The sequence below is a fragment of the Lepidochelys kempii genome, chromosome 15 (assembly GCF_965140265.1).
Source record: "Lepidochelys kempii isolate rLepKem1 chromosome 15, rLepKem1.hap2, whole genome shotgun sequence".
Lineage (NCBI taxonomy): Eukaryota > Metazoa > Chordata > Testudines > Cheloniidae > Lepidochelys > Lepidochelys kempii.
Genome location: NC_133270.1, coordinates 15,473,359 through 15,487,184, shown reverse-complemented (window position 1 = coordinate 15,487,184; position 13,826 = coordinate 15,473,359). Strand labels below are relative to the sequence as shown.

At 35.6% G+C, this 13,826-nt stretch overlaps 1 protein-coding gene and 1 long non-coding RNA gene across 3 annotated transcripts in view; one reads left to right on the top strand and one right to left on the bottom strand.

Moving 5' to 3' along the window:
• The window catches only part of LOC140898837 (uncharacterized), a 78,482-nt gene that overhangs the window by 15,403 nt on the left and 49,253 nt on the right, over window positions 1–13,826 (top strand). The gene's annotated exons all lie outside the window — the stretch shown is intronic.
• MAPK1 (mitogen-activated protein kinase 1) overlaps window positions 6,327–13,826 on the bottom strand; it is a 48,484-nt gene continuing 40,984 nt past the window's right edge. The window contains exons 7-9 of one of the 2 annotated variants that reach the window (XM_073313321.1): window positions 12,953–13,062; window positions 11,339–11,466; window positions 6,327–9,098 (exon numbers count right to left, since the gene is read on the bottom strand). In XM_073313321.1, coding sequence (XP_073169422.1) covers window positions 11,350–11,466; window positions 12,953–13,062 — 227 coding nt within the window. In that variant the 3' untranslated portion in view covers window positions 6,327–9,098; window positions 11,339–11,349. Of the gene's footprint in view, window positions 9,099–10,517; window positions 11,071–11,338; window positions 11,467–12,952; window positions 13,063–13,826 lie in introns of those variants that run through there. The other variant, XM_073313322.1, reaches the window with a different exon arrangement.

Here is a 13,826-nt window from a genome sequence, read left to right as displayed (position 1 = left end):
TTGGCCTTCCTTTGTTTTGCTGGTGAACATCCGAGAGGTCTCAGAGATGTTTGTTAGTTTTAATACCTTCAACTGAAGAGCCAAATGAGTTAGAGCTTTAACCAACACTTCCTTTACCAAACGTGTCAGTCACTAAAGCGAAACAAGGGTCAGTTAAAAAAAAAAAAGTTTTTAAAAAACAGTGGCCACCTGACTGTTCAACTCATTTTTGTGGTGTGTCTATTTCACTAGTTCTCAAGTCAGTATACTCCAGCCTAGACAGAGTCTGACTTTCTAATTTTTTTTTTAAAAGGTAGGAAAAAAGGATCTTTCACGCCTTAATACATCACAACGAACCAAAAAAGGCATATGCCAAATCTTTAAGTGATCATAAATTCAAGTTTTAACATATTTTGCATGCTTTTATATTCCCTTTTTACCACAGAAGCATGGTTTTCAAAGGTCATATCAAACATTGTGGCTAGATAGGAAATGCACTGACCTGTCTTCTCTCTGACTTGAATACAAGCCCAGCATTAGCTCTAATAAAATTAATGATAGCTGCAGCTCATATTCCCCAAGTAAATAAGGTATAATTAAATGTCTATGCTAAAGAATCCCTCCGCCACCTGACACAGAGCCGAAGCTACCTACCATCAAAAGAAAGGGCAATCTTACCAGATGTACAGTGGAAACAACTGTCAATAATACTCGGGACTAGTAGTATTTACTTCCATTTTAGAGATGAGGAACAGAGGGCAGGTGAGTTACTCAAACCTACACATCAAGTTCTATGAGCAGAGCTAGAATCAAAATTCTATGTTCCCATCCCTATGATCTATCTGTCCACTAGATCAAGCTGCCTCTATCTGGGACAAGTTTTCAGTGCAGTGGCTTTAAGCTATTTAAGTTTCTATGGCTATTCAGTCTTTCACCTACACAATAAAATATTAATTTTACAACAGCGCCATTTAAAGCAGCTGTAATGGCACAGTCTGGACTATGCTAGTGTTGTGATTTCTCAAGAGTGATCAAAACAGACTAGTGGTGTAGGAGAGACATATTAAAAAATGTATTTATATACATACAAACACACACAATAGTGATCTTGGGGCCAATGATATCTTTTTGCATGGTAGGGCATAAGAGTTTGAATGTTAACCACACTAAGAATTTCAAACAAAGAAAGTTCCCAAATGTCACTCAGCATGCATGCTGCTGTGTCTCTTCACATTACTGATGGATCACAAAGCATTCTTTGCTTCCCAAAGCCTCCATTTCAGAGCTTTGTGACACCTAGAGGAACATTATGCGGTTTTTAACTATGCTCTTCAGTGACATACTGTTTGATCTAGGAGGAATCTGAAAAGCTATTTTGTAAAAGCTTTAGCCACCACCTTTACCAAGATGAGTCTCAAACCATCAAACAACAAATTCCCCCTTTAACAGAAGTGGGAATCCATCAAAATGTCTTTAATGCAGTACTAGTGGAAAACAATTCACCACTATTCAGAGGTTATAAAAGTGTTAGAGCAGAGGCTATTCTGGCACTTGGAGAAAGGAAAACTACTTACCAACAATCTAGCTAGAGTTCTCTGAATGCAAAATCTCTGCAGATCCCCACTGTAGGAATTGCATGCCATCTCTCAAGTCTTGGAATCATTCAATACACTTGTGGGTCCTAACTGCAGATCATAGTATTCTGAGGCAATAATAGCCTGTGGCCCCAAATGCCCTCAGTTTCTCTTTGTCTGTTTGATGTCTAGGGTGAAATCCTAGTCCCTCTGAAGACAATGAGGGGGACAGGTTTTCACCCTTAATCTTAAAATGCTGAAAGAGCATGGAGCAAAAAGGTCAGTGTAGCTCTGCAGAGAGCCTTCACAAAACTCACTGCAGAGAACTCAGAACTAGTTACTGCAAAGTAACCTTTTCTTTTCCGTGTAATTATCGCTACCAAACTCTGCTGTAGAAATTGGTAAATTGTAGAAATCCTTTGGAGGACTGCTGGTGAGAGCTTAACTGAATAGAAACAGGACTGCCCTTCCAAAATAAGCCCCCAATCTGGCTCTACCATTATGAGTAATGTAAAGAGCCTCCTCCCAAATCCTTTTGGGGAAGGGAGTTCTCCCCGCACCCGAAGCCCCCTCCAGAAAGGTGGCGGAGAGCTCTTCAGAATTTTTTCATCTGAAAGAGCCTGAGTGAGAAAAACATAAGCAAAAGTTTCTTACACATGGTCTTCATTGTCTTTTCCTTCTGAAGATGCTACGGCTTTCCAGATGACTAGTTAAATATCCTCCCCTCTTTAGTCCAACGTGACATATCAAAGGCCATGTTCACGAATCCTAATGAGTAGATTTGTCCTTTGTCATGACAGTAGTGAAGCTCTTGCTCTGGATGGATACCAGTGGGAAAGCTCACCCTGTTCTGGAATGATCTAAAAGTCCTGCCTTTGGCAAGTAAGGTGGCAGCTGTAAAAATTCTCCGATAAATATGTTAATCAATTTTTATTAGCACAGCTCTAGCTATGAAGATATGCATGTAATACCAGTCATTATGATTGCTAGGTGCTACTGGCACCTTATCTGGGGTGGGGGAGAATACGCTTCCCCAAAAGGAAATACAACCTTCTTGTGACCACGAACTAATTCTGCACATCTTGACATATGAAGCTGCAAGGACTGTTTGCAAAGCTACAAGGACTGCATGTAAATTGACTTGTCATACCAGTACCTCACAAGGAAGGGGGAAAAACAAGGGGGAGAAGATGGGTCGAGAAGATGGGTCTTGAAAATGCAGAGAAAAGTGAGAGGTGGTGGTTAGGAAATGAGCAGCTATTACCATTTTCATAGTTGTTCATTACACACAGGATACTCAAAGATTTGAAAGGGGAACATTTGAAGCAGAAGGCCTTTTCAGAGTCTAGTTCCTCAGAGGCTAAAGTTCCCAACAGCAGTGGGGAATCTCCCAGTGAATAGGAGTGCTGAATACAAGGACTGCTCCAAATTCAAGAAACGTTAGAAGGTTCCATAATATTCCTACAGAACATCACCTCCATCTGTTGAGTTGGTTTCTCAATCAGAACAGAGATGGATTTTGGATCCAAGTGTCTTACCTGAACTTATTGGGTCAATAAGTATGCCAATATTGACCTGTGGATCTGAATTGCTTGCAACTCAGGGAGGCTCTTTGCACTAAACTCTCCCATTGAAGGGTTTGTGTGCATTAGGGTGTATCAGGATTTGTCTATAATCCTTTTCATATAATGAAGACCGATTCTGTATGTATGGATCAGGATAACGAATGTTCTGTCAAATTGGCTAAAGACTTCAAAATACTCTTTTTAATGAAGAGGACAACTGTAGAGAAGATTTGAGATTTAATGGAAATAACCAAATTCAAATACTTTGATTTCAGATCAGAATCCTACTGTACTGAAGACACTGATCCTACTGATATCAAAAGGTAATCAATAAAGCTTCCTCAGAGGATAACTGAGCTTGTTCTTTCCCTTACTGCATGCCTGATGAGTAAAACTTGTGCAAGCTGAACAGTCCTGAAGGAAATCCCTTCTAGCTATTTCAACCATCTGAAGTGCTGATTATGGACATCAGATTTACAGAAAAGATAGCGCACCTCTGAATCTTAAATAATTCTTTGGGTCTTTCATCTAATTATCTTGCTAATACAAAAAAGAACAATAAATTAAGATTTGATTTAATTAATATACTGCCTATTTCACCAGCGTACACTTCTAATTCTTCCCATTGCCTGACTGCAAATGGGACGTTACCTCTCGCTCCCTGATCCCCTGCTGTCTGCTCCATGGAACAGCACAAGGAGCATGCACGGTAATTCAGCTAACTACTACTTATGGAGATTATCTTGTTTCAGGCTCTCTGCTGACAGTCAGGCACAACTGCATATTTATACTCATGTTTTCTAAGTTATCTGAACAAACTAAAAAACAAGAAGTGAAAGCTGGGATCCAGGAGCGGCTTCCATGCAGATTCCTTTGCTAGGTAATCACAAAATACACTGTGCCAGTAGAGCAGGCCAGGTCTGCACTACCGAGTTATGTCGATTTAAAGCAGCTAAGTTCACACTGCCCTCACCAATGTATTTCAAACCATGACCCAACTCAACTCCCTTTTACACACGTAAAACATTAAAAAATATTAATGTTAATAAAGTTAAACTGTATGATTAACAAAGAAAGATTAAAAAATAAAGCAGTAGGCATTAGGTTAACCAAAACAGGCTGAAGATAAGAGATCTGAAGGAAAATGGAATTGGAATATAATTACAACTCCTTTGCAACATGTCCATGATCACAAGCAGAATTACAAGCCTGGCTCTAATTCTACATGGAAGCCAAAGAGTGGAAAGCAAAAGTAACCTGGATCTGTTTTTCTTGTAACTAAAGCTAGTTTGAATAACTTTCACCCCAAAATGCTAGGTGTTGAATGTAACAACAAATTCCTCAACAGAGTTTCTTATATAAGTGTAAATCATGTATTAATATCAAGTATCTGAAGGACTAAAGAATCCTCATACATTGGAATTTATTTGCACCACCATGTATTCAACATTTACTTGAAAGCCCCGTTGCCTTTTTAACCCTATTGCTGTAAGCATTAAATGAAGGTCTGCCTACTGCTGGGGAATTTACCCTATCAACTGTTGGATGGTCACAAGTTCTCATTTCAACCAGGTAGATAGTACTTATGTATTGGGGGGCCCCCAAAAACCCAAACATCAGTTTCCTGTATATTTTAAACAATATTTGATTAATGTAGGTTACAGTCATCAATTAAACGCTTAAACTGATAAAGTCAATTTTTAAATAATAAATAGCAATTAGTATTAAAAAGTGAAATTCCAGTCATTCTATATATGCACAATACTATGCTACATTGGTAATACAGGGACACAATTTAATGATTTTCTTTGCATTTGTTTTTACAAGAGTCAGATGCCAGAAAAAAACAGAACATTCAGTTAACTGATTTTGAAAAAAATTATGCATGTTTACAACATCAAAAGAATCAAGACAAAATATAAACCTTTGCTACTTACAATTGTTCTATACAGATTAACCAAATCACAAATCTGTCACAATATAAATGTTTAATTGTTACAATATAATGAATAAGAACATACAGAAAATGATTTTTATAAAATTTTCCTTTGTTGTGTCTTTTAACGTATCATTGTAACTAAGTTAGCTATGCAGGACTTTTGGGGTACATGACTAAGAAGGCACCAACAGTACAAAGCAAATACAAAGCAGTTTGAGTATTTTTTTTTGTTTTGTTTTTTTTAAAGAGTGTTCTACACTGATACAACACAAGAAAAGGCAACAAAGTAAGTAAATCTCCTGGAAACTTTACAAATTTGTTCTGGATTTACAAAGATATTCCAACTTTTAAATTTCTTCCAATGCATCACATAGTTTTGATCGCAGCACATGCTACAAGTATCACTGTAAGCTTAATTTTACTAAATGTAAACTTTTCATTATTTTAGCGTGATGTATTTCAGTCACCACCAACTAAACCATTTGAAAGACCAATGTGTTCAAAACTTATGCAAAAGGATTGTTCAGTGCCTTTTTTAAGCCACTGCATTTACAAAAATATTTCCCCTAAAATTTGGGATTGCTCGAAGACACTGTTGTATAAATATAAAAGTACTATGCAAGGGACCCAAATCATGTGCGTATCTGTGTCTGCGAGGACATATATTTATACCATATCACTGGCTGTAAAATCAATCAATAAGTTTATTGATAATCAGGGGTCTACATAAGCTACACTAACATAAGCAAATATATTAATAAAAGTGTATATCTACGGTATAGTTATTCAGCAGATTGTTTGTGACATGGTATAAATATATTGTAGCACATTACGGTGGCAGCAATAACAGGGTTTCCCCTCATTCATTCACTAAGGATAACCATGCTTAACTCATCTATGGTTTCATTTGGCCATGTAATCATCCCCAACTCCTGAAAGCAAATAGTGCATTACACTGTTCACCCTGTATTGTGGATTGCACACTCCAAATTTTATATATTATCTAAAATATTGATATGAGGAACTTTGATGCCAAAGTCATGAAAGCAGAGCTCAAAAAGTTTATCAGAGCCACCAAAACAGAATTTCCTTGAATTACATGTTTATGTATTTGCATTTCTTTATCTATAAAGGTTGGAATGTTTTTGATAGTTCCATTTACATTCCTTATACAAAAAATGTCTTTACTGTTAATAGGCATATCATATGTGTCACATCAATAACAATATGCCTTTCGGTTCTCTACTAGTCTATGGGAATTTCCGGAAATATAGTCTACAAATACACAGAATAGGCAAGAAAAATCAAGCATGAAATGATGAAATAATTCACATAACAGTGTTATTATAGGCACCTTCTTTTAAAATATTCTCCAACCTGACAAAATCATGCTTCTGCAGTTGAGACAATGAGTTCAACTCAACATCATCCAATGACATTTTGATGAAGCAGTTAGTGGTTTCATGCCAATCTGATTCAGCAGTAATAGCTAAGGAAGAAAGAGCCAAAGCACCAGATGTTAGTAAATCAAACCCATGGCTTCTCTTTTTTAGGGATGCAACTTGATGGTAAATTCGTAAATGGTAAAAAAAAATAATCTAATATTAAAAAGAAAATAGTCAAAAGATAAATGAGAAAGGGGTGCATGAAATAAGCTGCCAAAGCTCTTCCTTAATAAGTTAAAGTTGAGGTGTTACAAACTAAATGTTTCAATAACAGTCGTCTTTCCATATTTTTCCAAATCAACTCCTGTAGTGACCATGATCATGCAAGTGACCAAGAATCTAGATATAGTTTAGCTTTTAGAAACTGAGTGAGGAAAGTGTTTTGGTAAAGATATAACGCGCAGACACGTCAAAAGAGATTTTTACACTAGTATCAACAGTCGAGTGCAGTATTGTAGAAAAGTTGTTAGCATAGGCTCTATACCAGCAATTCAACGATCAACTTCGCAGTGTTCTGATACTGCTCCTAATATATATTGTATTCATGGACCACAGAATTTTTCTAACAGAAAATGCCCTTTGAAGATGAATCCTTGTTTATTAAAAATTAGTTTTGGCAGACTACCACCACCTACAACAAATAAAAATTCAGAATTCTATATCTGGTAAGCACCCTTATAAACTGAGAATCTAAGTTAAAGGCTTTCTAAATTATCTTGAAAAGCAGACAGAGAAGTGCTATGAGGAAGCCTGGGATAATATACCAGCAAGCATCCTTATATACTACAGTAACAAACGGAACCTGATTTCCATTCAAACACATTATCCAAAAGGAAACCAAAAACTAATTCTTAATATTAATGTGAAGATGTAAGATTTAAATTTATTTCCATGAATTACAAGTGCATTTTATTCATATTAGCAGGCAATCTTTATACAATCCGTTCTTCACTGCTGCCAAAATAAAGTGAGAAAAGACAGCAGAGAAATGGAAAGCTAAAAATAGAACTAGTTTTCCTAAGTTATTTGTTGAATAGCATTTCAGTTGAACACAATTCAGAGGTAACAATAGATTTTTTTCAATCATAGGCATGTGGCACTTAGACAATCATCTTTGCACAGAAAGCTTTAACAGTCATGCGAGGGCACAGTAATTATTTTAAACAAGGCAAGTTTCTCACCACAGAGAGCAGTGGGGAAAGAAAAGGAGGCACTGCACTGGAACAGAACATCTAAGAAACTCCACATTATACAATTTCAGTAACAAATACTTGAAAATATCATTAAAAAGGTATACAGTTTTAAACATGATTTAGTGCTAGCTTTGTTTGGCTGTCCTAACTCAGCATCATCAGAAAAGTTTGATAGTACTTGACAAGAGAACAGTACTTCACGTCACGAGCTCACAGAGGCTTGATTACAAATCATCATAACGTAGGCTGCAAGAAATTAACTTGAGATGGTGAAGTGCAGTAGTAGCAAAAGTAAATTCAAACTTTCTCATTTAAAGATGCAGTGTTTCTCTCAGCAAGAACCCTGAATGTTATTCGTTAAATTCAAATGTTATATAAACTAATCACCCTCATTTGAAGTGTATATAGTACATTGGTATATATAGTAAGTAGACTGAGTTTAGTAACAGCACATTTTGGTTTCTCTGCTTACTAATGCATATGGATGCCTTCTACTAAGGAAAACATTCATAATTAGGTAAATATGCCATTGTGTTCTTTATTAATCTTTCAACACACAGTGAATAAATATATTAGTGAGCTGCCACTTTCATTCTTTTTGCATAAATCTTGTAAACACTACATAGAGCATGAACTTTGGAAGTACTATACCTCCAGAATGGTACAAGTATCCACGATCTTTTTAGAAAAGGCAGGGGAAATGTAGGATTTTTTTCACTACATAGGAAAAAATGTTCTAGATGGGTAGATGAATTCTGTTAGCTAAGTTGTATTCCTAGATATTCACTAATATGCTGTGCAGAATTTATGTACAGAATAAGAAACCTAAATAAGTGCATAAGCAAGATTAATGCAAATGTGGCCTATGCTGTAATCTGTAATTGCGTATATATGAATGAGTTCCCATTGTGAGTAAACGATTACTGTATAAAGGTGAAGTGCAAAAAAATTGGGATGTCACTGACTTAAAGTGCCCTGAATAGTAGCTTTCCCTAAAAAATGCCAGTGACTTCAGTAAATCAGAAAAACACAGTTCATGGTGCAAACTTCTATGGGTTAATGAGTTATCTGCTTGGTTAATGATACAGGAGTGAAAGGAACTACTGCATCTTTCAAACCAGAAAGCAAGCAGTTAAAGTATGGTCAGCAGTGGGTGCACTTATAGTACAGTACTGCAACAGGTCAACAATGGGCATTATGGATAGGACTGTCAATAACAATTCTTCAGACTTAAAGAATTAATTGAAAGCATAAAAAGCCAAAACTACCAGTAACTGCCCTCCTGAATGGCTCAAAGGAGTTAGTGGATAAGCTGAGATAGGCCATAAGACATGACCAAGGATACAAGAACTGGGAAGAGGAACAGCAACGTTTGAGCATGCCCAGTCCTTTAAGTCCTTGTCCTACAAAAAACAAAACAAAACAGGTTTTAATGAAGCAGATCTGAACAAGAAATTGTAATTTAAAGATAAGAAAAATTACCAGTGTTTCTGTATCTCACACACATAAATTCGGACTGACAAGTTGCAGCTAATCACAAAAGTCAAAGGCAGCAGTACCAATATATTCGTAAGATTTTCAAATCCCACCCTCTTTTGCCCTTGTTCTATAGAAGCTTTCCAGGGGTTCAGACAAACTGTCTAAGAGAGAAAATTTTCAGAACTCTTAATATGAATTGATTTATTACCCACAGGAAACATACTAAACTACCAGGAGGATGTTCTAGATTGCTGTACCTAAGATGCAAAAATATTTACAAATAATGAAAGATTAAGAGAATCATATTTCCGTACCCTCAGATCCACCAATCCAAACTGATGGAATCTTACTAGCAGTACTAAAAACAGAATAGGGAGGGAGTTCAACAGGAACCAACGTTCTTAAAATGTATCACCTAACTGGAGGCAAAGCTATCCAAGCTTGCAGTACTCGGTTAAAAGGCAAATATGGGGAAACTATAGTTCTGCCGAGTTCTTTCAACAAGCCATTGCCTTGGTGGAATGTCCTAACATTTGCAGGACAGTCACCTTGGTAAACCTTCCTCAAGGAAGTCTAGCATGTACAGTAGAGAAAAAAGTTGATAATGACTACTACACAGGAAGAAGATTTTTTCAAGTAACAAACTACGTACATTCTTTTGTGAATTGAAGAATATCAGCTACTTTTATATAGGCTGTCAATGCCAGAGACCAGTCTCAAGACAGTAGATTTTGAATCTCAGGGAGTAGTGTAGGCTTGAGAGAGAAATTTAGACTCATCAAGACCACATACATTACAACAATGGGACTGGATTTGTCTTTCTGAATCATCCTTACCACTTGGCAACAGATGCACAGACACAACTGTAAGGGAAAGATGCCTCTCTCATTGCCACTGCCCCAGACAAGCAGGGACTCCCTCTATGGATAAGGATAGTGCTCAGGCTCAATAAATCCTTGGACTCTTTTTTGAGGCTACCAACAAGGATGCCAGTTGTGGTGGACAGCTGTTGAACTGGACTCAGATCAATACACTCAATTTTAATCAATCAATACCCTCACAGGAGCACAGAACAGACAATTTGAGCTGTATTCACATGTTTGATCCAGAGGTAAAAGTTTGTGTTTCATTTCCACTTCCATGATACAATCCAAATCTTCATTCAGTGGCCTATTTAAAAGTACTTTAAATTATCAGTATCAGAGAAAAATTTTAGTCAAGGATTCTGAGTAAATCTGAATAATTTTGCAGGAAATTGAGACTTGCCAATTTCAGGGTATCTAAAGAAAGGTTTAAAGTATATTAATGTAAAACTGTTAAAAAAAAAAAAAAAAAAGGACCATTACAAAATAAGTCCAAGCAAGGAAAGATGTAGATAAAGGAGAGTGGGCAAGATTCTATAAACAAGTTACACATGAGGTGGATTGTTCCTGCAAATTTCAGTTTGGGTGGTTTTGGGGGGGTTTAATGTGCTATTAAAAACGATCAATGGAGAGAGTGAATAGCAATCAGCACAAAAGTACTTTGGACTAATCTTAATGATTTATACCGTCTTCATTTAATCAAAATGAAAATATAAAATCTTTTAGATGTCTTTGAATAACATACTCATATATTTTGGAGGTATTTTCAAACAAACTGGGATGACTATCAATAAAACGGTCTTGTTGTGTTTAGGTCAATAATCTCTCCTCTTTACATTATATTACAACAATAGAAACATTAAATGTTTATTTTAAAATAGAAACAATCTAGAACAAATTTTTGAAATATTTTAAGTTTACATTGATATTATGTTTTAAGAGATCTTTTCAATAACATTTGAATATCAGTGTTGCCATAGCTTTTGTTCAAGCAAGCTCCATTTCAGTTTTACTGTCACTCTTCTAATGTAATCTACAAATTAAATAAAAAGCATGTCAGAAATTGCTTGGATTCCCAGTAGGCATTTTAACATTGCAGAGAAAATTAAACCCATTTCTTTAAAACAGTATGGCTGAGGTCAAATCAGTATTCTAAAAGCAATGACTAGATGCTAAAGGGTTGCTTTACAATAGTAATGAAATGACAAGCTACGAGTTTTGCATTAATGATAACTACATGGAGTTCTATCATTCCTCTTTATCTCTTTTACATGGTTCATTATGATTACGGCTTTATGTACCTATGCACAATTTAAGATCGATATCCTGGCTGGAATCTAGCAGTTTCCTCAAAAATTAGTTCTTTCAGTTTTTCCTTCGGCAAGTCATCCAATTCCATGTCAAACTTGAAGGGTGCTTCAGCTACAGGCTTTGGAAAAAAAAAAAAAAGACAGACATTAATATTTTTTTAAAAAAAACAAGAAATTGTCAATAAAACGTTAAGACAGCAATTAGTCTGAAGTGGGTAGCACAACACACAGTCTCAATTAATTTTTATATCAGATTCTACCAAGATTTAAATAATTTCTTAGTGAACAGCTATTCAAAACTTAAACCATATTGAAATATTTGAGTAAGTGAAAGCTTATAGCTGAGTAGCTACCTGAAGACAAATTACAGAGAGACACTTAACCTTCCATTATAAACCTAATTTTGACTTCCACTCTCCCCTATGTCACCAAAACTAAGCTAATCTTTCTGAAATTTCACTGGCAAGGTCTTATGACGAGGTAGAGTTTTTTCTGGAAAGTTGAAGGCAAATCTCAGCTACCTTGTTTCCCACCCCTTGGATGCATGGTAGTTCATTATGGGATAATAGTTCATAGTAGGGGTCTTAGGTCTTTTTTCCTACTGTCTACCCAATATATGTTTTTCATAATACATCTAGAGAATGTGACAACACCACTGAAAAAAAGCTAAAATAAATGAAAGTGGGAAAGTCATAGAAAAATTAGATTGCAAAAAAGTTAATCTAACTTTTTCCAAGCATTAAATATAAGTTCTAAATTAGGATTGAAGTTAAGTAGATCTTCCATAATGAAAAGTTAGTAATACTACATTTCTCTAAATACAAGCAAATTTGCTTTCATTATAGCAAGATTAAATCTGCAAATATACTACACACACTATGAATGTGCTCACTACCAAGACACCATCCAATTCAGAGTAAAATGAGTGAAAATAACCAAAATCTAACAGTCCTTTTGTTGCTTTTAATTTTGTTTTGATAGAAAGAAATACAGACACTACCTTGAAGGGTAAACTTTAAACTCAATTTGCAAGTACTCACCTAAACGATGAAATAGCAAGGGATTTAGTTAAGTGTCATTTATGGCTCTGTTTCTGTAACTATACTTTAACACAAGCCCAATATAATTTTAAGTTTAGGGTTTGATTTATCAGACAGTGTTTTTCATTGTCTAATAAAGTCATGCCTAAGTGTGACCAGACTCACGTAGTATTTAAAGATTTCTGACAAGCTTTCAAATTTAGGTTTCCAGAATTAATCTACTAAATCCATACTAAGATCCCTAAAGAAAAATACCCAATTTAAAGTACCCACGCTGTAAAATTTTACTCTACATTATTCGCCATTTATCCACAACAAAATATGCTTGTTCTAAAGTCCCAAAGGAAACTGCAATTCAAATATTTCCTGGTATAAGCATTGTGATTTTTTTATCTACACAAACAGTGTACACACACAATTATAACAATTTGTAATATAGAACTGATTTATATAATTTAACTATTGGCAATTTTTCAAGATCCAACTATACAAACTGTATCCTTAAAAGGGCTTCTCTGATTTCTTTAACAATCATCTACAGTATTTATGTTAAAAAATCCTTTACCTCATCACTTGGATCATAATACTGCTCCAGGTATGGATGGGCCAAAGCTTGCTCCACTTCAATTCTCTTGTGAGGATTAAAGGTCAACATTTTATCCAACAAATCAAGTGCTAATAGGAGAAATAATTTTTTAAACAAAAAGTCAACATATGCTGCAAGTTCTATCATATTAAAAATAATACATTCACTGGTGTTTGGGATCTAACAGAAATATTGCCCTTTGTTTTAAATGCTAATTGTAATGTGAAGATGTTTCAGCTTACCCTTAACAGGAGCAGAAGAATAGTCAAATGTAGTTAACAGGAATGCCAATATTTTTATTTTATTACCCTTTCCATATCCTCAATTTCCTATTCTCTGATCACTGACTTCCTGTTCACATTGAGAAGTCTCAGAATGCATTAGGTTTGCAATATTCATATCATCACAGGCCAGTACTAGAATAAAGAATGTGTCTCTAGGGATTCAGGAAGTCAACTTTATTCAGCACTGAATTCTTGAAGTCTTCCCCTCTCCGCCCACCAATGTTTTAGGAGCACAGATCAATGGTTTTATGGACTTCACAAACCTAGCACATTCTGTACCACTCAGAGGGAGTGCAAAGCCAATGAACGCGGAACAACCACTGTGAGGACATGCAAAACAGAGGGATAAAAACCCCTGGGTTTTAACTACAAATTTCTTCTGTAAAACAGTATGTCTGAATTCTGTATGCAAGTGGGTCCTATCCCTGAAGGAATGTTAAGGCAATTAGAACTGAATTATATGGCAGGCAACATTAGAAATTCCTACCAACTTTATTTCAGATTAACTTAAATAGCTGGTGACACTATAAAAACTGGTTAATAACCTAAATACTAGTCCTTTGGTAACA